Raw genomic sequence first — 25,347 nt, forward strand, 5'->3', positions numbered from 1 at the left:
CAAATGCTTTCAATCTTCATTCTTTTATTTTAGTTTATACTTCATTATCTTCATTAAATAATTATTCTTTCTTTGGTGGAAAAATCAATGCTATAGCAATTGTTCATTTAATTAATGGAAAAGTTATTCCTAATTGTTTAGGAAATATATGGGTATGTGTTAAAGATTGGTCAGAAGAAGATGGTAGATGTGGGAAATTTAATGTTGGAAAACAAAATGTTACATGGTGTGGTGGAAAATATCATCCAGATCCTCTTCATGATGATGATACTTCAAAATATTTAAAAATCACACTTTAATTTTTAATTCAATTATTTTTTAATAACATTAACATCTCCTGTTAAATTATCTATTTTTAATACTTGTTTCTTATCCATTCCTAAATAAAGATAATATGCTACTGTTCCACTTGAATTTGCTGCTGTTTGTCGAAAAATATAACTAAAATTCTCTTTAGAATATCCTTTAAAAATAATAATTGTTGCTACTTGTGTTTTAAATGATGCATTTAAACTTTTCCATATATGCATATTCACAATAATTGTTGTTTTCAAATGTCTTAATCTTGTAATAATTTCTCCCCATGTTTTATCCGCTTTCATCATTTCAAATGTTGCATCTTCTAATATAATTAATAAATGTTTCTCTCGTGCTTGTTTATAATATTGCACTAATGCTGGCATAAATTTCTCATAATTCATTCCATATATTGGTGTTTTAATTAAATCTTTTAATTGTTTAAATGTTTCATCTTCTCCTGCATTTTGTGCTACATAAATAATAGCTCCATATAAATGTTCTATATGATTCATTTTTATTAATTCTTTCAGTATAAATGTTGTTTTTCCTGTTCCTTGTTTCCCTAATACTATATTCAAACTATTATAATAAAAGAAGATTTGATGATGTACTTTTTGTATTTTATTCCCTTCTTTAATTTCTGATAATTTATCTTCTATCATTTCTTCTATTCTATCTATTCCAATCTCATCTTCTTCTTCTTCATCTTCTATACTATTTTTATCTTGTGGATTTGTTTCAAAATATTCCATTCTAAAAATAATTAGTTCAAAAAAGTATTTAAATTAGATTTATTTCTATTCCCATTGAATAGCATAAAGAAGATTAACTCTTTCTTTTAAAACTCCATTTCTAATCTCTTCATTCATTCGATTCTCATTAATTAATAACATTCGATTTCTTTCTAATTCTTTTCTTAATCTCTCATTTTCTTCAAGTATGTCTATCATTAATTCAATTGCATTATCATTCATTTGTCTTTTAATAAAATGTGTAATCTTTTCTTTATTATTCATTTTATTCTTCTTTGGTTTTATTTCTTCATTTATTGGTTCTGGTGTTGTTGGGCATGGTGGAAGCTCTGGTGCTCCTGTAAAGGAACACATTTGTGTACTGTTGTTATCACTAGCAATTGACATCGTTTGTTTGTCATTAAGTTATTTAAGTTGTATTTATATCATCATTTTTGTGTTTCATTTCCTATTTTTCATTCATTTTTCATTCATAACTCATTCATAACTCATTCATATTTCTATATTTTATTACTTTATTTCTATATTTCTTCATTCCTCAATTATTCTTTGCTTCATACTTATGATTTATTCATTCATCAGGGGTAATAAATAAATTAAAAAACTCAATTTATTTGACTATTTATTCATTATGAATCTCATTATTTTCATTCATTCATGTCTTCCGTAAGAGAATTATTAATGGCGGCTGCTTGCATTGATCTTGATCCTGCAAATCTTCAAGTCGCCTCTTCTCTTTTATCTCAACTTGTTCTTCTTCTTCCATCAATCACAAATGAGAATGAAAAGAGAATACTAAAAAGCGTCTATTGGAAACTTGTATGGCAAATTAATGCTCTTACTGGATGGGGGAAAACCATTAATTAATTCTATTCTTTTTATTATTCTTTATGTTTATTATCATTCAATATTTAATCAAAACTTAATCAAAACTTAAATAAAATAAAAGAGATAAAAAATCATTTAATTATTATTTTATCATTAAGAAATAAATAAAATAAAATTAAATAAATTAAAAAAAAGAATTAATTAAATTAATTAGAGTTCTCTAGTTTTTCTCCTCTCTGGCTTTGACTCTTCTTTCTTCTTCTCGGCGGCATCGAGTCTTCTCTCTCTTTCTTTTCTTTCTTCTTCATCCTTTAATTCTGAAAGAATAATGCTATTATTCTTTTTAAATGCTTTTATATTTTCATACAACTCTTCAATAACTTCTATATGCTTCAAGATGACTAAATTGAAGCATTTTAGGGGGTTGTTCCCGAACGTTAAACGCGTTCCCCCATTTAATAAATGGCATTGTTTACTAATGCTTTCGATGTCATTCAATAAATTGATAAAGTCACTGATTACGATATCTCGTTTATCAATTTCGGTGTCTTCGTCGCTGATAAATCTGTCCTTTCTCATTTTGTTTGTTGTCCCGTACATGAAATTATGTTATGACTATATCTACATGGTCGGGTCATTAAATATTTGTATAGTTTAATATTAATACTATAATATTTATAATACTCGTGTTAATGTCCTGTTACATTGATGTTTCCCGTTTGATTAAGGAAACAAATAGTATAATATAGTGGTATAATAGTACAAAAATGTCATATGCCCTATCATTAATTTATAGTTAATTTATTATTAAATTAATTTCTATTAAATTTAATATATAAAACTATAATAAAATATCAAAAATTGTAATACCCACAATAATGCAAAAAGTGTAAGAAAAATAGAATATTCAAAAAGTGTAAGAGTTATAAAATATCTTTTTATTACTTCAAAAATATCTATAATAAGGAAATTATGAAAATAACGAAGATATAATACTTCAAAATAAGAAAATATCTAAGAATAGTTCAAAAATATCCAACAATCGTTCATTTTAAATGGAATACCTCAAAATATCTGTATCTGTTCTAAAAATATCTGTATCTATTCTAAAAATAAAAATACAAATCTATTTATAGAAAAATGGTATTTTAAAAACAATAATAAAAAAATAAAAATGTTATATAAAACAATAGTAATAAAAATGTTATTTATCCCAAAAGGACCAGATTTTCCCACTGTGTATATATGATGTATCACACTATTGTCAAATTGTACCATAGAAAAATATTATAAAAAGATATAATTATAATTCAATAAATTTAAATTTAAATAAAATGAATAAAAATATTTAAATAGAAAATAAATAAAAAGTAGTTAATTAATAAATGTTAATAGAATTTACTTAAATATGATTAAATAATAATTAATTTGTATTATTTATGAACATTTTGTATGTATTGTTTCTCTTTCTTTATTCTTTTTGTATCAACACCATAAACAAACTTTAATATAATTCATGTTTTGACTTTCCAAGTTATTATATAGTTACGATGGTGTGTTTGAATTAGAAATTGATTTGTTAACATTGAAAAAGATGTAACAATTTATTATGGTTGAATATTACTTACTGTATTATATGAATTGGTATGTATTAATAAAAGAAATTATAAAATATATATGGATGTATTAACCAAGGGAAAGGATATACTAAAGTGTGGGTAAGACTAAAAGAAAATTAAACATAGTAATATAGTGTGAATGAAATAGTCTCTTCTCTCATTCATAAAATTAAGAAAAAAGGAAAAAGAAAATGTTTAAAATTAAGACAGAAAATAAACAAAAGGTTAAAAAGAAGAATTAAGCAGAAGAAGGATGAGAAGACATTAATAAGAAAAAATAAAACAAAGAAGTGATTTTCTCAATTTGCAAGAAAAACATAAATGATAAGTTAAAGAAAAAGATTACTCTTTTTTAATAAGCTCAGGGATGGGATTAGTCTCGGCTAAACTAGGAAGAATATATGAAAAATCTATTAACACTTAATTAAGTAATTTTTATTTTAATTCATTGAGTTAATTCAAATAAGAAATTGTAAGAAATGACAATTCTTGTATAATGATTATTGATAATTTTTAATGGTAGTTTGTATTTATTAAAAGAAATCAAAACATAATTAAAGTATAATTATAAATATATTCGAATATTAATATGTTAGTATGAAGTACTAAAATAAATAAAAGTAATACTATACATTTTTATTATGTTCAAACATTGAATTTAATTGAAAATGATTGAATTGATTATTTTATTTTGGTCTTTTTTTATTCTTCTTGATAAACACAAATTAATAATAGAATATAGGAATAATTAATAAAAGAGTAAGAAAGATGAAATAGAAACAAAAGAATAAGTATTTTGTTCAATGGTTTATGATAATTTTAGAATATACCAAACTAATTTTCAAAGATTTTTGGTAGTAGGCATTTCATATTTTTGTTTACCAAATTTAAAATATTAAAAGACTGAAATAATCCCAAGAAACACAATTTTGTTATAAATAAAATTTGATAAGAAAGGAAAGAAGATATTTAAAGAAAAAAAGAACAGAACTTCAAACAAGAAATCAAAATACATATATGAATACACTAAGTATAAAGTAAGAAATGAAAGACTTAATTAAGAAAGAAGAAGCTAGTAATTAAAAGAAGTGAAAGTAAGAAGAAGTACAAAACAGGGAATATAAAATAGAAAGAAATAAGCAAGAGAAAGTTAAGAGACACTATCAAACAGATAGAGGAGATGAATAAAGAAATATAAAAAGAAAACAAAAACATGTAATTAGGAAATTAAACAAAGTAATGTGAAAGGATAATAATGAAAAGCATCTGATGAGATGACCATTTCTAAGAGTAGAATCTAAATAGAAAAGTAATATGAAATAAAAGGGACATTCAAATGATTAATGTGGTGATCAAATGAATGAAGAAATTAAAAGTAGTTTGAAGTTGTTTTTTTTTGTATTTATTACTTAAGGAAACATTAAGAAACCTTCATGATATACCACAAAGAAATGTCATGAACAACTATCCAAATAAATTATTACCTCGAGTTCATGATCCGAGTGTATGGAATTCACATAATCGAAACATGTTACAATGAAAAGGGATATAAATTGAAAAGGAAGTTGAAGAAAGTAATAAAGAAAATAAACAACTCATAGAAGATAAATCTGTTAATATAAAAATCAAGAAAAGAGAATAACAACAGTAGAAGATAAAGAATAGAAATAAATATAATTGAATAAATTATTTAAAATATTTATGATAAAAATATAAAATAATAAAAAATAAACATAATAATAAGAAGAAATGTATAAAGAATAGAATAATAAATATAGATAGTATCATAATATTAAACAACAAATGGTTATAACGATTATATAATAAATAAAATTGTATTTAATAATTATTTAATATTTTTATTAGTTATTATAAATATAACATTATTTCATTCATTATTTAATTGTTTATTTTATTATTTTCATTTTTATTTATCTTTCTTTATTTGCATTATTCTTTTATTTAGTTATTCTTATTCTTCTTTATTCTTTTATTATCCTTTCTTTTCTAGAAGTATTTATTCTATGATATATTATTTCATTTTTTTAAGTTTTTATTCAATCAATTGTTATTTAATTTATTCTTTTTATTCTTTTTCTTTATCATATTCACTTTCATATTTTTATCATTGTCATATCACTTCTTATTATTTATTTCTTGTTTATTTTATTATTAATATTTATTATTTCATTCTTTCTTATTCTTTTTATTTCTTTTTGTATTTAACTTTCTTTATTTCATGGATTATTTCATCATCATTCTCATTTAGTTTGTATTATATGTTATTTTTATCATTAATTTATGTAACTGAGTGATTGTATAAAGAATAAAATTCAAAGAACATCACATAATATTTAAAACATATTCCAAATAAAGAACCATTTCATATCATTTAGTATGTTAAAAGATGTTGTACAGAAATTGTTATAAACACATTTAGATTATGATTTATTATTTATTCATCTTATTAATTGTATTATTATTTTTATTTTATTTCATTATAATAACCATTTTAACATATTTATTTAACATATTAACTGTATTATGATAGAAAATAACAACATAATGAAATAGAATGAATAATAACATGAAAAATAAACAATAAATAATATAAATAATAGAAGATAAAACAACAGAATAATAAAATAAAGAAGAACAGAATAATGTAAGAATAATATTAATGAAATAAAATGGGAACGAAAATAATCAAAGAAATAATACATCCAAATAATTTACAAAAATGAAAAAAAGATGCAAAATATTTTGTATCATTAGATTTTTCCACTTATTATATTTTGCTCCTAAAATAAATAAAAAGTATGATAAATATACAATCTGTATATATTTATGTTTATATTTTGTGATCACTTGTAGTCATTTTGTATGAAATATTAATGAAATAGATGATTTGATTGATTATATTTAATTATTTTTATTCTTTTTATTCTTTTATTATTATGTTATTTATTATTATGTTATTTATGTATATTATTTCTCTTTATATTTATATTTATTTCTCTGATTATATTATTTATATCATCTGTTTATCTATATATTATTATATTTTTCTTATTTTATGTTTTTTCTATTTATATTATTTAGATTTTATTATTGTTATTCTTTTCTATTTAGTTGTATTTATTTATTTGTTTATTCATCCTTTTTATATTATTATCATTTATATCTATTTTCGATTTATATTTATTCTCTTTTGATTTATATTAATATTAAATTTATCTTTTATACTTTGAATTTATTATTATATCATTGATTATCATTTCTATATTTATTTATCATTTATTCTTATTATTCTTTTGTTTTTTTCTATATTCTATATCATATATTCATATCATTTTCATTTATATTTTATTACTTATTACATGTTATAATAACATAACACATATGATTGATTATATAATAAATATCATGATGAAGTTATACATATAAATAATAAACATAAAATGAATAAAATATTTTCAACAATAAAACAATACAAATTATTTTACATCATTAAATTAGACACTTTTATTGAATATTTCTAATTTTTACAATAAAAATAAACTTTTTATTTCTTCTTTTCTTCTTTTATTATCTATTCTATTTATTACTCTTTATCTTCTTTCTTTTTATATTCTCTATTTTCTACTTTTATTCTTTCTTCATCTTCTTCTGCTTCTTACTTTCTTTTTATTCTTTTTATATTATTTGTTTTTCGTTGTTTTTATATTTCTTTCTTCTATTATTTATCAATTTTATATTCATTTATTCATTCTTTTTATTTCTTTTTTATTAATTCTTGAGTATTGTATATTTCTTTATTATTTCATTTGTGTATTATCAAAATATATGTTTTATTGATTTTGTGTTGAATAAAATATTGAATAATTCAATATTTTCAATGTTAAATATTCATTATTTATTCTGAAATGTTGTGTATATTTATTATATTAAATGAATATGATGAATGAATATCAATATTATTGTTTATTTGATTTTAAAAAATAATAAATGAATATGAAATAATAAATGAAATAAAATAATGAAGACAATGAAATGATAATGAAATAAAATAATCTAATATTGAACAAATCAAATAAAGAATATATTGAATATATTAATAATGTTACATTATTATTTATTATTTCAATTATTAAATATTAATAAATTATTATTCATGAATATTTAATTAATTGATTATTATTTTATAATTTCATTTTATTTAATAAATGAAATGTAAATAATAAATGAATGAATAATAATTTAATATATGAAATAATAAAAAGAAAGATAAATAATAAAGAAATATGATGTATTTAATATATAATATAATTTATTATCAAATATAATAATAATATCAAATGATGAATTATTTTTATTTCAAAATATTTTGCATCATTAAATTTTGCACTTTTTTTATTTGTTGAAATAAAATTTGCATCCTTTATTTTTTTCTTTCTTTTCTTCTTTTATCATCTCTTTTGTTTTATTACACTTTATCTTCTTTCTTTTTATATTCTCTCCTTTCTACTTTTATTCTTTCTTCATCATATCAAACTTTTTACTTTCTTTTTATTCTTTTATATCATTCATTCTCTTCTTTTTCAATTATTTGCTTTTTTTCGTTGCCATTTCATTCTTTTCATTCATTTTTTTTATTTCTTTTTGACTGTTCAACATCATAAGAAAGTAGTTTTCTGTCTTTTCTTTTTTCCTTTTCTCTCAATGAAATTCTATTTCCATTTGTTTACTCATTTTAGAATATCTTATTATATCTATAATTTGTTAATATAATCCATTATCTCTTTTCTTCTCTCTTTCAACTTTATATTTTATCTTCTCCCTTTCTCAGTCATTTTTCTCCATTCTTTCTTCTCTTGTAGATAAGAACAAATATTTCTCATAATCACTTTACTACATACTCTGACAATTTATATGAATTTTATGCTTTGTCTCTTCTTTCTTTACCATCCATTTGTTCATTATATCTTTCATTTTTGATTATTGCTCTTTAATTTTGCTAATTATGCCTGTCAATATTCTTCATTGGATTTAGCCTTATTCTATTCTTCATGGTTATTCTATTCTTTCACACCTATTCATTAATTACTTTCTTCTGTTTCTATTCCTCTTTCATAACTTCATCTCAATATTTCCTTAATTCTTAGCATATCTTCTATTGTATCTCCTTGTTCCTAACAATTCTTTGTTTCTTCTATATATGAACAAATAATTTGCTTTTGACACTCCTTTTTTGTTAAGTACATAAAGAATGAAGTGTTATATAAACCTATCTATTATTAATGAATAACTACTTCAAACAATTAAACAAATATAAAATAATATAAGAAAAGTTCAGAAATATAGAGATGAGATAAATAGAAATTAAATAAATTTTATAAATGATGTGTGGTTTATTCATAAATGAACAATAAGAAATGAAAGAAATAGAAAATGATAATAACATACTAACAATAAGAATGACAGTACAAAACAGACGAATGAAACGTAAAATATATTTATTATATAATGAAGTTAGTTTTGAAGATGTAAAACCACAACAAACACGAAAATTAAATAATATGAAGATGGAAAAATAACAGTGGTGTTAACAGAATAACAACACTAAAGAATGAAAACAAATATACAAAATAAATATCATTACTTAGATTAGCTCATATTCTTTTATTGTAATTATTGATAAAGTACAATAAATTATTAAATAAATTTAAGAAAAAAATAATCATTTAAATTCTTCATTAGAGAATGTTTTAAGGAACTTTTAATTTTAATGTCTAGCTTTAGTGCTCAATCAGAGACTTTCACTCTTATAACCTGGTATATTATCTTGAGTTGTTTCATCAGTTTCTTCTGGAAAGAAATGAGAGAAATAAGACTGAAGATCTTCCTGGTCATAATTATTAAGTAGTTGAAATTGTAAGAGAGTAATGAAAATGATATAAAGTGAAAATACTTTTTTATTTGGATTTAATAATATAAGTTTTAGTGTTGTGTAACACCAATTTTGACATTCAAGAAGTTGTATATTATCAAATATATTTAACTCAACGTCAACACCATCTATCATAATTCCAGATGACTTTTGCCATAATAAATTAATAAACATATTTAGTAATGTTATTGCCTTACATCTCATTTGAGGTGATTTGTGATATACTAAATAAAATAATTGAATCCCATCAGAGATATTCTCTTTAACTTGTGCTAACAAATCAATATTTTGTAATGAAGAAATACAAGTTTGATATTCTTGAATGATTTTCCCTTCTATTTGCATAATTTTATGACTTTAAAAGTTTTAATGAATAACTTAAAAATATAGTAATTTTTATTGGACAATGAACTTTAATCATCAACCACGTTGTTATTACAATTAATATTGCGATTAAATAGTGTTCATTTATATTTACATAGAATGAACTACCCTAAATCGCTATTTCTTTTCGTTTTAAATTGTCCAAACACAATTATCTTTTCATATTATAAAAATTGTGGTTTAATCAAAAAACAATCACAAAGAAATATCCTATAAATAAAAGTAATAATAAAATTATTATAAAAAATATTATAATCAAACTAGAAAAAAAAAACCCTTTAACGAACATAGAAATGAACACTGAAGGAGTTACTGTAGTGGAACAAGAAAAAACATTTAACGAGTTTGAATTAGATGATTTTCTAACACACCAACTAAAGAAAAATAATTTTATTAAACCAACGATTATTCAATCTCAATTTATTCCATTTGCATTAGAAGGGAAAGACATTATTTGTCAAGCAAGAACAGGGAGTGGAAAAACACTCGCATATGTTATTCCTATTTTAAATAATTTATTAGTTAGTCAAGAAGAACAAAGAAGGATTAGAGTTATTATATTAAATCCATCAAGAGAATTATGTTATCAATGCAAAAATGTTATTGACCAATTATTAAAAGGATATTTTGGTATTTCAGTTTTAAACGTTGCGAATGAAAATGGTGTTATTAGTCAAAAAGGAAAAATGAAAAGTATTCCCGATATTATAACAGCTACACCAGCTACATTACTACAATATTTAAAAAAGACTGGAAATAATTTAGATGGAGTAGAAATAAGTGTTTATGATGAAGTTGATTTAATGATAGCATATGGATATGAAAATGATATTAAAGAGCTTAATAAAAAAATACCAAAAGAAAGTGTTAAATGGTTATTAAGTGCAACTATTAATGATGATATAGAAACATTAAAACATTTAATGTTAAAGTCAGCAGTTAAAATAAGAATAGAAGAAGAACAAGTAAGTGTAGAAGAATATATAATTAATTGTGAAAGAAAAGAGGATAAAGCATTAAATTTATATGTATTATTAAAATTAAATATGATTCATGGGAAAGTATTAATATTTGTTAATTCTATTCAAAAATGTTTTTATGTAAAATTATTCCTTGACTTATTTTCTATTCCATCAGTTGTTCTTAATAGTGATTTACCAAGAGATATTAGAATGAATATTATTGAACAATTTAATAATAAAGAATTTAATATTCTTATTGCTACAGATGAAACTACTATTCAAAAGATTATACCAAAAAAACTTCAAGAAGTTAAAGATAAAAATAATATGGAAGAAGTTGGAGATCATTCACATATTATTTCTGAAGGTGATTCAGCTCAAGAAAATTATAGTGTTTCACGTGGTATTGATTTTCAAGATGTAGCATGTGTTATTAATTTTGATTGTCCTATTTCTATTGTTAGTTATACTCATCGTATTGGTCGTACTGGTCGTGCATCGAAAAAAGGTACTGCTATTACTTTTGTTTTAAATGAAGATAAAGATTATATTACTTCAATAAAGAAAGATCATGAAATAAAAGATTTTATTATTGAGCCAAGTGTTGTTGGTGCATTTAAAACAAGAGTTTATGATATGCAAAGAAATGTTACTAAAAATGCATGTAATGATGCTAGAATAAAAGATTATAAAAAGGAAGTTGGTAATGTCGAAGAGCTTAAAAAAAGTGTTGGAAAATTGAATATTAAACACACAGCTGCTTTAGTTGACCAAAGAGCACAACACTTAAAAGATATTCCTGATTATTTATTACCAGATAATGTCGTTCAAAGATTAAGAGGAGTTTTAGATAGAACAAATGAATATGAAGCCAAAGAAACAAAAAGAAATTCAAAATCTAAATCTTCAAAGAAAAGAAGAGAAAGCAAACCAAGAAAAACTTCAAATAAAAAGGGATTTGTCAAAAGAATGACAAGTAAAAAATAAATTTATTATTTTTCTTAATTGAATGATGATTGTTAAATTTGTTTTTTAATGATAAAAGGGTTGACTATTAACTAAAGTTTCTTTTTAACTACATATTTAATAAATATATTTAAAAAGATATTACAATAATAATAATACTCAATTAATTAAAATATTTGATATATTTAATGAATTGATTATGATTAAAATATTATTTTTATTCTTATATAAATTAGTTAAATTATTTTCTTTTTTTTTGTGAAGTAATTTACCTGAAAAACAAAAATTTAAGTAACAATGATAATTCAAAACATTTATTTTTTTTTCAAAATAGACAGACACATATTATAATGGTGTTTATTCACAATATTATTTAAGAAAATATCTAACTAAAACTGTTTTTATATTATATTTTTTAAATAATTCATTTGTAGTTAAATAAAAAGAATTAATTTTTCTTAAATTTTTTTTGTGAAGAAAAACATTTTAGAGTTCAATTATTAATATAACATTTTTCTTATGTCAAATTATTTTGTGTTATTTAATTCACTTTGTGTTTTAGAAGAAAGAACTATAAAATAACAAAAATGGAGAATGATTTTGATAATCCTCTTATAATAAGTTTAGATTCCCAAGTTGTTACATCAAGAAAAACACGATCTCCGAGAAAAAGGATTAATAAGAATGAAAGGTCAACTGGTGTTTTAACTATAAGAGAATTATCTCAGTCTTCTATCAATAAAGAATGTGATGATTCTATTTTCTATGAACCGAAAAATGAAGAAAAAAAAGAAAGTCAATTTAAAACAATACTAAAAAGTAAATTGGGTGATGATGAAAAATATGCTGTAGTTGAATATATGAAAAATCAAATCGATTGTATTACTTTTTGTTTTGTGAGTAAAAGTTGTAAAAAAATTATTTCTGAATTTTCATATAATCCTGTTCCTATTACTACCATTTATCCCTTTTATAACATCACTTCATTAATTAGATATTCATCAAATGATCCAATTATTACTTCACAACAAGTTGAAAGAATTATTTGTACATACCCAGTTTCATATTCTGAAGCTGAAGAATTAGCAAATAATGGTATGGAATGTACAAGAATTAAACTTTCAAGAGAGGATGTTGAATTAAACGGTATAACAATTCCAGAGGAAGTTGATGTTATTGGAGAAAATTGTTTTAGTGAATGTTTTAATCTTCGATTTGTTCCATTTCCACCATCAGTTCATCAATTAGAACGGTTTGCATTTTCACGTTGTAATTCATTAACAACAGTTATTATACCATCTTCAATTACTAATATTGGAGAGGGATGTTTTAATGAATGTTGTCAATTAGAAAGATTATTTTTAAGTTCAGACTTAACAATAATTGGAAATGATTGCTTTAGTGGTTGCACTAAACTAAGTTTTATTAAAGTAGAAGGTGAATCAAAAAAGTTTTTTGGCTTAATACCATATTGGATTGCTCAATTAATAGAAATAGAAAATAATATTCAATGTGTTAATGTTGAATTTACTTCATACGATAGAAAAATTAAGGATGAAATTATTCCTACCACACTTAAAACTCTTGGAGAGTTTTGTTTTTCTAATTCTTTAAATACATCTATTATTATTCCAACAAACATTAGTAAAATAAAAGGAAGTTGTTTCTCAAATTGTTCTAAATTAAAATCAATAATAATACCAAATACTGTTGTTGATTTAGCTTATTCATCATTTTTTAATTGTTCTTCATTAACATCAATTACAATTTCTAATTCTTTAAAAGAATTAAAAGACTCGACTTTCTCTTATTGTTCTTCTTTAGTAAATATATCCCTTCCTACTTCATTAACTAAAATTGAATCACGTTGTTTTTCTTATTGTACTTCATTAAAATCAATAGAATTACCATTAAATGTTGTTGAACTTGGAGATCAATGTTTTTCACATTGTTTGTCTCTTCATCAAATTATTATATCAGACTCTATTACAAAATTAGGTAAAGAATGTTTTTTGTCATGTGAATTACTTGAAAATATATTTCTTCCAAATATTCAATTAATACCCATTTCTTGTTTTGAAAATTGTTCAAATTTACTTGCAATAACTATACCTAATGCATCTAAATTAAGTGCTAAATGTTTTAAAAATTGTATTGAACTTCAAGCTATTGTATGTGATTTTATAAATATTCCTATTAAATGGGAAGAAAGTAGTTTTGAAGGATGTTCTAAAATAAATAAAGAAACATTAACTAACTTAAAAATAAACTATCTAGAACAACACAAGACTCAAAAAAAGAAAAAATAAATATTTATTTGTAGAAGTTACATTATATAAAATTCTTTAGTTAAATTATTTATTATTATTTATTTTATTAAATAACAAATACATTCATTTCTTTTTTTTTAAAAATCATAATCTATCTTTCTTTTGTATCTCTTTGGTAAGAAACTAATTTGTAATTGGTTTTATTGTTTTATGATAATAAAAATAATGTTAAAATTTGTCATATTCAAAAATTATTCCTCAAAAATAGAAGAACTTATAAATCATAAATAAAATAATGTTCAGAGAAAGGCATTTTAATTTTTCAGAACGTTTTGGTGATATAATAGAAGAAGAGGTACGAGATGTTCCCTTTAGTGAATTTGATAGAATTCCTGTATCTTATTGTAACATTACTAACAATAAAATTAATACAAGTACTTTTAATAATGAAATTAGTTTTTTAGCTTCTGTTCAAAAAAGAAGTATTGGACCTTTTGAAATTGCCATTTTAAATGAAGAAAATATTGATAATGTTTTTGATGCTTTTAACAATTTATTAGTCAAAAACTGTACTGATATGATAAGTTCAGCTAGAGACGTTATTGTTCCTTTCATTTTTTGTGAAAACCTTGAAATTGTTGCAAAGTCTCAAATCATTTTGGCTGATTCTAAAAAACCAATTCCAATATTTAGCTATAACCCCGTTAATAATATTAAACTACCAGATGTTTCTGAAACGTATTATCAATACCTAACAAGAATGATTCAAAAAGATAATTTTACTCAATTCAATCAATACCGATTAGCTTTTAACCACAATGATATTCCATCAGTATTTATTAATGCACAAAGATTACTTCAATTATCTTCATTTGAAACTGACTGTATATTAAATTTATTAAAAGACCCATCATCAAATCTCTTAGCTTTTCATTTTATAATAATAAGACCAAAGAATTTGTTATTAGTTGATGTTCTCGAAAGATATATTCTTGATACACTAATTCCCAATCCACAGAATTTACTCGTATCATTTGATGCAAGTAGTGTTGATGAAGACTCTGCTAATAATGAATTTCTTCATCATTGTCTTTCATATATTCATCATTATTTTCCTAAGAGGTTGAAAGTAATAAAGAAATTAATTCCATTGATAAAGACTTTTGATGAACTTATCATTATTAATATTTTCAAGATTTTATTTTCTCAGAGTTATTGTGAGAAGTTTGCTTTTTTATCTCGAGATTGTATTTTAGAAAAGAAAGTTAAAAAGTATAAAACAAAACTAGTAATCATGCTATTAAAATATCAGTGCTTTTCTTCTGAAATTAATCAAAATATCCAAATATTTTGTTTAAATTGTATAAAAGAAATACTTTGTGATGAAAATGAATGTCAGTCTCTCTTAAAGGCAGTTATTCTATTAAAAAGATATGGAATTAATGAAATGTTTAGAAGTAGTTTTGATGATTTAATTGTTTTTATGAAAAGTATAGTTGAAAAAAGTGAGTCTAATAAAGTATTAATAACTCATTATGTTGTATTAGATTTATTAATACAAAGTTTGAATTATTATCAAGACGAAAGAGTATTACCATTATATAATTTAATTGGTAAAAAGATCATAGAACACTTTGACAAAAGCACAGAGAATTTATTTGATTTAATAAAAAATTCCAGTTTATTATTTGTGTTTCCAATGAGTGGGTTTATACCTATTTGTGTTGAATATCTTCAACAACACCAGAATGAATATGATAATATCCCAGTTGAAAGATTAGTAATGACAAATGTTAAGAACATGGAAAGATATGAATTTGTAAATAAATTTATGATGCAGTGTTTTGAGAATTTAAATACAAATTGTTGTAATTTCACTAAAGTGAAAGAAATGTTTCTACTTTCATTAACTCCATCAAGTTGTATTCAATTTATAAAAATTTATAATACCCAATTTAAAAGAGAGTTACTTGAAATTGCAATTGAATCTGCAAATAGAAATATTCAATTTATTGAAGACAATGATATTGTATCGTTAAAACGATACTACAAAATATTTTTTGAACTTCATTTAATCTTTGCTAAAGCACCTAAATCAGAACAAACCAGGGTAATTCCAGCATTAAAAGTATGTACTGTTTTATTCAAGTATATTAGAATTCTTTATAATGATATTAAAGACTTACCAGAAAATGAACAAAAACAAATCTTATCTTCTTTTATTCAATTTGATATTAGAAATAATTGTAAAAATATAAAATGTAGTAAAATTGTTTATTCAAATAAAATTAAGGCTTTTCATTCGGTTATTATTGCATTAATTAAAGATACAATAAGTGGCTTTGATGAGCAAGGATTAATTTCAATTATTAAAAAGAAATATATTGAGCCAAGTGACTGGATTCTTTTTTATTTATTTAATTGTGTTGATAGAGAACAGCATGTTATGAATAATTGGTTAAAAAAAATATTAGAAAATGATTATGTTATTAAATCATATTTATTAGATAAATGCAAAGAAGTCAACGCTTTAAAGAGTATTGGATTTAAAATGGGAATTGATCTTGCTTTTAATACTCATTTTCATCTTCCATGTGTTGAGAATTATCAATTAAAAATATTAGGAAATGAAGTACTAGATATGAAAGGGATTCACCACGCAGTAATATTCTTAAACTCTATTGAAGATACTAATACTACAAGAATTAACATTAACTTATTTGGAGAAAAATTAAATGGAAAATATCCATTAAATATGGTTGAAAAATTATATCAAAATATTCAAGAAGAATATTTAATTCAAAGTATTCAAACAAAAGATGACTGTGAAGATATAGGAATGATACATCAATACCATTCTAATGAAATTAATAGTCTTAATTTAATTCAACAATATGGAATTGAAAAAGGTATGCAAATATTAGACTATGCAATAGATCATTCAATGATAATTACAAATAGTATAAGTACACTTAAACGTATTGGAATGGAAGAATGTATTACAGTTTTTACTTTATCTAGTATTATAGACTCAAAAATTCTTGAGTCATTAACTGAAATTGATAAAAAGGAACTTAGTGAGACTATGAATGGAAAAGAAAGAGAACTATTTGGGTATTTAAGTTGTAAAATATTACAACCATATCTTAGTCTAAAAGAATTAAAACACAAAAAATTATTTAACATTCAATTAGAAGAATGGAAAAAAGTATCTGATAAAATATGTGTTTTTAAAGAACAAGACATAACTGAAATTATTGATGTTATCTATACTATGTTCAAACAAGATATTCAAACAAAGTATTTATATTTAATACTTAGTATTTTAAATGCATACAAAAAAAGAGGATCTCAACAATTTATCCTTCAACAATTAACTAAAATAAAAGACACTTTATTAAATGGGTATTGTTTTATTTCTCTACTATCTGAATTAATTAAGTCAATTATTGAACCAATTAATGAAGATATTTTCAATGAAGATTTACAGGTATTGAAAGTTATGACAAATTATAATTCATGTAAGTACTTTGGTAATTCAGAATTCTATCAACTTAAAGAATATGGTACTAATGTATTGAATATTTTTTCTTGGGCAATGCCATGTAAAAGAATTTGTATTGAAGATATTCATCCTTGTCTTGTTTCAGTCAACGCTAAAGTAATTAGAACTCTTGAGACACAAAGAAAGATTCAAGATGGATTGAAAGAAAAGAAGTCTGGACTTTTCCTCATAGATTTGATTCAAGAAAAACAAAACGAAAATACACTGGAATCGTCAAAAGAATATTTTATTCCACCACCCAATACCAACCTGTCTAATACTCTCAAAGGTGTAGTCCAAAATCTTGGAAGTTCATTGTCTATAAATTCATGTAACCAAAATAAATCACAACCTGAAACTATGAGTGATGAAGAATTTTATAATTTATTAGAGACTAATGATGAAATATTTTCAAAAAGCCTTGATTCTTTAGAACAGAAAGGAGTATTAGGTCAACTTTGGGAAGAAATACCAATTGAAAAGAAAAAGGAATTAACACCATTTGAATGTGCTTTTATTAAACATTATAAAGACTTGGGTATTGAAATAAAAGAAACTTTTAAAGGAAGTGAAGAAATGAGAGTGTTGTGTAATCAACTCAACGAAATTGGTTATTCACACATGCTTATTGTCAAAGAGATTATTCAAAAGTTTATTTACTCTTTTGACAAAGGAAATAATGAAGAAATGAAAAATTGTGTTGAGTGTTTAAAAGAAGAAAATGAAAGAATATCATGTGAAGATAAAGAAAAGAAAGAACATCTAAGAAATATTATTATGATTATAAAAGAACATATTAGAGAAGAACAAACAAATTGTGAAGAAAAGAAAGAAAATATTGTTAGAGAGATGATTGAAGTTCGTGGAATAGGAAGAGTTCCTATACCAGAAGAATGGGATGAAGAAGTTATTTTGTCATTACCCAATGATATTCTTCAAGACTACTTAGTAGATTATTACCGTGCCCATCCATTAAGAAACCAAAAAAATACAAGTGTATTAAATTTAAATGCTATTCAAAATAATAGAAATATACACAGGGAACCTGAAAGAGATATTCAAAAAATGGAAAGAAAATATAAAACAGAGAAATACAAAGAAAAAATTAATAAAGGAACAAAAATAAGACTAGTAGAAAAAGATTATTTATTTGCTTTTGATGATGCAATAAATCTTTTAATTAATTGCAATAAATGGATTGGGAAAGGGATTAAGCAAAGAATTGTATATTTATGTTTATATGATGAAACAATAAGTTATACTGTAATAAACAATTTGGTGATGTACATATTTAATGAACCATTTAAACAGTGTATTAAGTGTTGTAATGAAAAAGATATTATAAAAGTTATGGAATTATTAATGGTTTTAATTAAACTTCAAGGTATTCAGAAAAATATAAAAGTAAATCCAACATTTATTCAATGTATTCAAAATGCTTTTACTTTATTCTTTAAAGAAAAAATAAGTTTTGGAGTGAATGTAAAGGCAATGTTTTTATTTAGAGAGTGTGTGCAAAGGTGTATTTCACAAAAACTAGAAATTCAAGACTCAGAAGCAATATACAGATATATTTCTAATGAAGGAAGGATTAATGAGAAAGAAATTGATGTATTTAGCTCTTCAATCATTGAATTAAAAAATATTCAAATTATTACTGCTAATAAAATTAACGAATTTATTCAAGAAGAAGTATTAAATGAAGAAGAGTTATGGTATTTCATTGAACATGTTATTGAACAAAGGATAGACAACTTTGTTCTTTTTGTAGATTATATTAGACTGAGAGAAAAGTTAAAGAAAGAAATTAATGAAATAAGAATTAAAATTGTTTTTGGAATATTTTCATTAATTGGTCTTGATGATAGAATATTATCAACTGAAATAACAAATATTCTTGATGACACAAATTCAAAAGTAAAGAAAATGTTAAGAAATTCACCTGAATTAATTGAAAAAGAATTTAATGTATTAAATAAAATACCTCAATACTTACCTTTTGAAATGAAATTAGGAAATCTAAAAAAGTTAAGTTTATCAAGTAAAGTTGAAGGAAATATTTTAGTTAAAGTTAAAAGAAATAATATAATCTATACTTTAATGGAGTCATTATATAAAATAAACCCACAAGAATGGTTTAAAACATTTAGAATTCAGTTTGTTGGAGAACAAGGAGATGATAATGGTGGATTATTAAAAGAATGTTACTCATCTTTTATTAAAGAGATTAATGAAGGAAAAGATCAATTATTTATTTCTGAAGATAATTGTACGCTTATTCCAAATCCAGAATATAAAGAGTCTAAAATGAAAGAGATATATGAATTTATTGGAAAAGTAATTGGTAAAATTATACTTGATGGGGTTACTGTTGATGTTCATTTTAATGAAGCATTTCTTAGACTTGTACTAGGACTTACTAATCAGTTAGAAAATCTTGATTATATTGACAGTTCATTTGCACAACAAATGAAAAAATTATTAAATGAAAATGTGAATGATTGGGGGTTATATTTTGTCACAAACGAAGTAGTAAATGGAAAGGTAAAAGAAATTGAATTAAAGAATGACGGAAAAACAACAGAAGTTAATGAAACAAATAAAGGTACATACGTTGACTTGTTAATACAACATAAGTATGTGAAAAGAATTTCATTACAATGTGAATGGTTCTCTCAAGGATTATATTCAATTCTTTCACCAAAAATTGTTAAACAATTTACACCAGCAGAAATTGAAATAATATTATGTGGAAATGAAATTAATTTTGAAGATTTGAAGAAAAATGTTGTTTATGAAGGGTATAATGAAAATTCTATTCAAATACAATGGCTTTGGGAACTTTTATCAGAGTGGGGGAAAGAAGACCATATAAAATTACTTAAGTTTGTAACTGGACAAGTTAGAGCTCCAGTTGGGGGATTTGCTAATCTTAAAACATCAAATGGAATTGCTCTTCCATTTACTATCTCTTCTATTAAATACGACAATCCTGATGATAAACTACCCACTGCTCATACTTGTACTAATAAATTAGAACTTCCTCTTTATTCAACTAAAGAAAAATTAGAAAAGAAATTATCTATTGCAATTAATGAATGTACTGGATATGAGTTTGTTTAATTTATTTTGGTTATGTGTTTGTTTGTATTAAAGTAATTTCTTTTATGATTAAACAATTAATTCAAAGATAAGGATATTTAAACAAACCAAAAGTTATCCTTTTCTTTGTTGTTAAATGTTTTTAAATAATAAAAAATTGCTTTTTTTTAAAAAAAACCAATACTTGTTTTTACTTTCCTTTCATTTTTATCAATCTCATTGAAAATAAATAATCACAAAGTCATCAACAAGTTGTGTTTAATCTATTCATCCTTTGTCTTACTTGTTCTAATAACCTCTCTTGATAACACTTTTCATCAATACGTATTTCAGTCAATTCAAATAGAAATTTCTTATCCTTATGAATTGCTCCTTAGCTATCCAAATGCATTTTAATATAAATATTACTCCAATTCATACAAGAAGCATTAAGCAGAAACAAAAATGATTTGTACTTATCATTAAAAGATATCAATGAATCTTTAAAGTCATTTCCTCTACTTAATCCTACAGAAGAATAAGTTAATTTTTTTGTAAAATTTACTTGCGTTTTTTAATGGTATAATAAATATAAGTATTTAACTGACAGTGTTTTTTTTCAACTAACACATTTTATTTTCACTGTTGTTTATTGCTGTACATATTTTTTATTTCCACAGATAATACTTTTTTGTTATATATGTGTTTAAATATAACATATTCTTTTTGGCTGATTTTATACTTTTTTATTTTCGTATTGGCAATAAGTAAGTAGGAATAATTTCTTATAGTTAAAATATTTTTGTTTCTTCAACCATATCTTGCCTTTTTTTATTCTCCTTATGCGTAGTGAAATTTCCAGACTTTTCTTTATTTACGCTTTTTTATATTTTATTCATTTTTTATTTAATTTCATTTTTATTTTTCTTCTTCAACGCATGGATATTGTCAGGAAGGAAGAACTGCAAAATAATATTAAGAATATTTCAATTTGTATGCACCTCTATCTCCAAAATAAAATAACAGGAGATAAATTTGATGAAATAAAAGAAATCCTAAAGAAAATAAATAGACTAGAATATCTAGTCAAGGGAAGGAAATTGTAGAGAATAAAGTGCATCATGAAATTAAAAGAACATGATGAAGAAGGAATTAAAGTTAAAGCACTAGAAAGAATAAAATACCTAAAATATATGATGAGAATGATCAAAGAAAGAATTAAATTTAATAAGGAAGAAAGGGTTAGAATCAATACAAATAAAATCATGTTTGATTCTAACAAGAAAATTAAAATAAGGAAGAAACAAAAAATGAAATATACCCAAATAACGATATTACTTTAGAATATTGGAAATCGTTATATGAAACACAGGTGATATTAAATAAAGATTATTGGAAAATAAAACAAATCACCTCGTGGAATGAAAAATATAGAAATTATGATAATGTCATTATAACAATAAATGAATTAAATATAAGTATAATGAAAATAAATAATTAGAAATATTCATTGACACAATACAAAAGTATAAAAGAAAAGACAAGAATAAAGATAACATGTTAGTAATAAATAAAAAGAATAAAACTAATCTAATAAATGAACAATAAATATCTCAAGTACTAGATTAAATAAAGAATTGAAAATGGTTGTTAAAAACATAAAGGGTGTCATGGAACAACATAAATACCATAATAAAACATATTTTATAGAGTTACTAGAAGAAGAATGTATCTTTTTCTGAAATGAACAAGGAATAATATAAACTAATTTTATTAATATTTAATTGCTTGCTTATTTCTATTTCATTCTTATTTCTTTTCTTATTTATTAAAAACATATTGTGTGTGAAAATTTCATTAAATTAAATAAAAAAAAATCAACATTGAATTATGTCAATTTTTATTTCACCATTTCATTCATTAGCAGATGAACAAAATGTTCATATTCTTCATTGATTTGTTTTTATTCTTCATTATTTTGTTTTTCTATTCATCAAGATTGAATCATTTCATTTCAATTACTATGATTCGTTTTGGTGTGAAGTTTTCATTTCCACAAAGTGCATTTGATATTCCTTTATATTCAAATGAACGTTGTTTACAATGAGAATCTTTTTTATCATAGATTTTCTTAAGATAAATATCACCACCCCCACATCCAAAATTAAACAACCAATTGTTTGATTTATTCCATAACCTAAATGCATCTTGTGGTTGTTTAATATCAAATTTCATCATTCCTTCCATTCTTCCTTTTGAATCTAATGAAAATACAAATGATTTTGAATCATTTATCCAACCGTCATCTTTATCAATTTTAGAATTAACATATCCTCCAAATTTATTTCCATCTTCATCTTCAATAATAATTATTACATGTTCTTTATTCATTACTCTTTCTCCAAATACTGATGTGTCTTTATTCCAATCATCGATATCTGAATCAAATAGTATATTTCCTACTTTTTTATTTGTCCATTCTTCTAGTTGTAACATTTCTTCCATCGTGTTCATTCCTTTCATTATTCTCAATCTTTCTCCTTCTTGTTTCTTTCTTTCTTCTTCTCTCTCTCTTTCTTTTATTTTCTCTTCTTCTTTTCTCTTCTTTCTTTCTAAATAATCACTATATTGCTTTTCCCACTCTTCTTTCTTCTTATTAAATTCTGCTGTGATTTTATTGATTTCTTCTTCTAATGGCTTGATTTGATCTTTCATTTTCATTTCTTCAAATGAAATAATTTTATCTATTAGTTCATTCTTTGCTTTATTAACTGATTCTTCATCATTAGTACATTCTTTTATGATTCTATCCATTTTATCTGTTACTGTCTTTATTTTATTTACTGTTTCTTGACTTTTTTCTATCACTAGTCTTCTTCTTCTAACTACTTCATCTACTCTATCAAATATGCCTTCTCCTCTTTTAATTGCTTCTGAATATGTTTCATCATCTTTTATTTCAAATACTTCATTTTTAATACTTCCTATATAATATTGATAATTCTTAGTAGTATCATCAATTGATTGTTGAATGTGTGGAAGTGTTTCTACTACTTCTTTAATTAATTGGTTATTTTTGTTTATTAACTCTTCCATTTTAATTTAATTTGATGTTTATAAGTTTAAAATATGATGTTTAAATAGTTAATATACGTTATTAACAAATAAAATTAAATATTATTTTTATTACCATTTTCTTTTATCAAACATCATTCATTTTTATTTTTACAATAACAATAAATATATAATAATATTAATAATATAATAATAATAAAATTATAAGGCAACGAAAAAAAGCAAATAATTGAAAAAGAAGAGAATGAATGATATAAAAGAATAAAAAGAAAGTAAGAAGTAGATGAAGATGAAGAAAGAATAAAAGTAGAATGTAGAGATTATAAAAAGAAAGTAAAAGAAGAAAGAATATAAAAATAATAAATCACAAAGATGTAATAAAAGAAGAAATAAAAAGTGTATTTTTAATGTAAAAATTAGAAATATGAAATAAAAGTGTATAATTTAATTGTGTAAAATAATTAATATTATTTTATTAATGAAAAAATATTTTATTCTTTTTATGTTTATTATTTATATGTATAACTTCATCATGATGTTTATTATATAATTAAACATAAGTGTTATGTTATTATTATAACATATAATAAATGATAAAATATAAATGAAAATGATATGAATATATGATATAGATTATAAAACAAAAGAATAATAAGAATAAATGATAAATAAATATAGAAATGATAATCAATGATATAATAATAAAATCAAAATATAAAAGACAAAATTGGGTACGAAAATAAGCAAAGAAAAATGCATCTAAATAATTTACAAAAAAGAAAAAAGATGCAAAATAATTTGCATTATTAGAATATTCCATTTATTATATTTTGCTCCTAAAATAAAAATAAATAAAAAATAAAAAGTATGATAAATACAGAATATATAAATATTTATGTTTATATTTTATTATCAATTGTATTCATTTTGTATGAAATATTAATGAAATAAATGATTTGATTATTCATATTTAATTTTATTATTTTTATTCTTTTCTTTATATGTTATTTATCTATCGTATTTTTATATATTTATTTCTCTGTTTATATTATTTATATCATTGTATTCTTCTTATTATCTATATAATATTTATATTATTATATTATTCTTATTTTATGTTTTTATGTTTATATTATTTATATTTTCTTATTGTTATTCTTTTATATTTAAATGTATTTGTTTATTCATCTTTTCATCTTTTATATTATTATCATTTATATCTATTTTCAATTTATATTTATTCTCTTTTGATTTATATTAATATTAAATTTATCTTTTATATTTTGATTTTATTATTATATCATTGATTATCATTTCTATATTTATTTATCATTTATTCTTATTATTCTTTTGTTTTATAATCTATATCATATATTCATATCATTTTCATTTATATTTTATCATTTATTATATGTTATAATAATAACATAACACTTATGTTTAATTATATAATAAACATCATGATGAAGTTATACATATAAATAATAAACATAAAAAGAATAAAATATTTTTTCATTAATAAAATAATATTAATTATTTTACACAATTAAATTATACACTTTTATTTCATATTTCTAATTTTTACATTAAAAATACACTTTTTATTTCTTCTTTTA

The 25,347-nt window shown here is 22.3% G+C and overlaps 7 protein-coding genes across 7 annotated transcripts, besides 3 other annotated features; 3 read left to right on the plus strand and 4 right to left on the minus strand.

The window, feature by feature from the left end:
- Positions 1–311: 311 nt before the first annotated feature.
- EHI_078520 (uncharacterized protein) lies at positions 312–1,052 on the minus strand (the record flags this gene model as incomplete). The annotated part of the gene is made up of 1 exon (XM_001913775.1): positions 312–1,052. The coding sequence occupies one exon, from the start codon at positions 1,050–1,052 to the stop codon at positions 312–314; it is 741 nt and encodes a 246-aa protein (XP_001913810.1).
- A 45-nt stretch (positions 1,053–1,097) lies between these two features.
- EHI_078530 (uncharacterized protein) lies at positions 1,098–1,439 on the minus strand (the record flags this gene model as incomplete). The annotated part of the gene is made up of 1 exon (XM_001913776.1): positions 1,098–1,439. The coding sequence occupies one exon, from the start codon at positions 1,437–1,439 to the stop codon at positions 1,098–1,100; it is 342 nt and encodes a 113-aa protein (XP_001913811.1).
- Positions 1,440–2,090: 651 nt separating this feature from the next.
- Positions 2,091–2,459, minus strand: EHI_078540 (uncharacterized protein; the record flags this gene model as incomplete). Its single annotated transcript, XM_001913777.1, has 1 exon — positions 2,091–2,459. One exon carries the CDS (start codon positions 2,457–2,459, stop codon positions 2,091–2,093), a length of 369 nt encoding a protein of 122 aa, XP_001913812.1.
- Positions 2,460–3,598: 1,139 nt separating this feature from the next.
- Positions 3,599–3,938: a repeat region.
- Positions 3,939–9,308: 5,370 nt separating this feature from the next.
- Positions 9,309–9,794, minus strand: EHI_078550 (uncharacterized protein; the record flags this gene model as incomplete). Its single annotated transcript, XM_646331.1, has 1 exon — positions 9,309–9,794. The coding sequence occupies one exon, from the start codon at positions 9,792–9,794 to the stop codon at positions 9,309–9,311; it is 486 nt and encodes a 161-aa protein (XP_651423.1).
- A 332-nt stretch (positions 9,795–10,126) lies between these two features.
- Positions 10,127–11,782, plus strand: EHI_078560 (DEAD/DEAH box helicase, putative; the record flags this gene model as incomplete). The annotated part of the gene is made up of 1 exon (XM_646332.1): positions 10,127–11,782. The coding sequence occupies one exon, from the start codon at positions 10,127–10,129 to the stop codon at positions 11,780–11,782; it is 1,656 nt and encodes a 551-aa protein (XP_651424.1).
- Positions 11,783–12,348: 566 nt separating this feature from the next.
- Positions 12,349–14,070, plus strand: EHI_078570 (uncharacterized protein; the record flags this gene model as incomplete). Its single annotated transcript, XM_646333.1, has 1 exon — positions 12,349–14,070. The coding sequence occupies one exon, from the start codon at positions 12,349–12,351 to the stop codon at positions 14,068–14,070; it is 1,722 nt and encodes a 573-aa protein (XP_651425.1).
- Positions 14,071–14,326: 256 nt separating this feature from the next.
- Positions 14,327–20,698, plus strand: EHI_078580 (uncharacterized protein; the record flags this gene model as incomplete). Its single annotated transcript, XM_646336.2, has 1 exon — positions 14,327–20,698. The coding sequence occupies one exon, from the start codon at positions 14,327–14,329 to the stop codon at positions 20,696–20,698; it is 6,372 nt and encodes a 2,123-aa protein (XP_651428.2).
- Positions 20,699–21,594: 896 nt separating this feature from the next.
- Positions 21,595–22,160: a repeat region.
- Positions 22,161–22,220: 60 nt separating this feature from the next.
- Positions 22,221–22,450: a repeat region.
- The last annotated feature ends 2,897 nt before the right edge of the window (positions 22,451–25,347 follow it).

This window comes from Entamoeba histolytica, genomic scaffold (assembly GCF_000208925.1).
Source record: "Entamoeba histolytica HM-1:IMSS scf_1104750517495 genomic scaffold, whole genome shotgun sequence".
NCBI lineage: Eukaryota > Evosea > Mastigamoebida > Endamoebidae > Entamoeba > Entamoeba histolytica.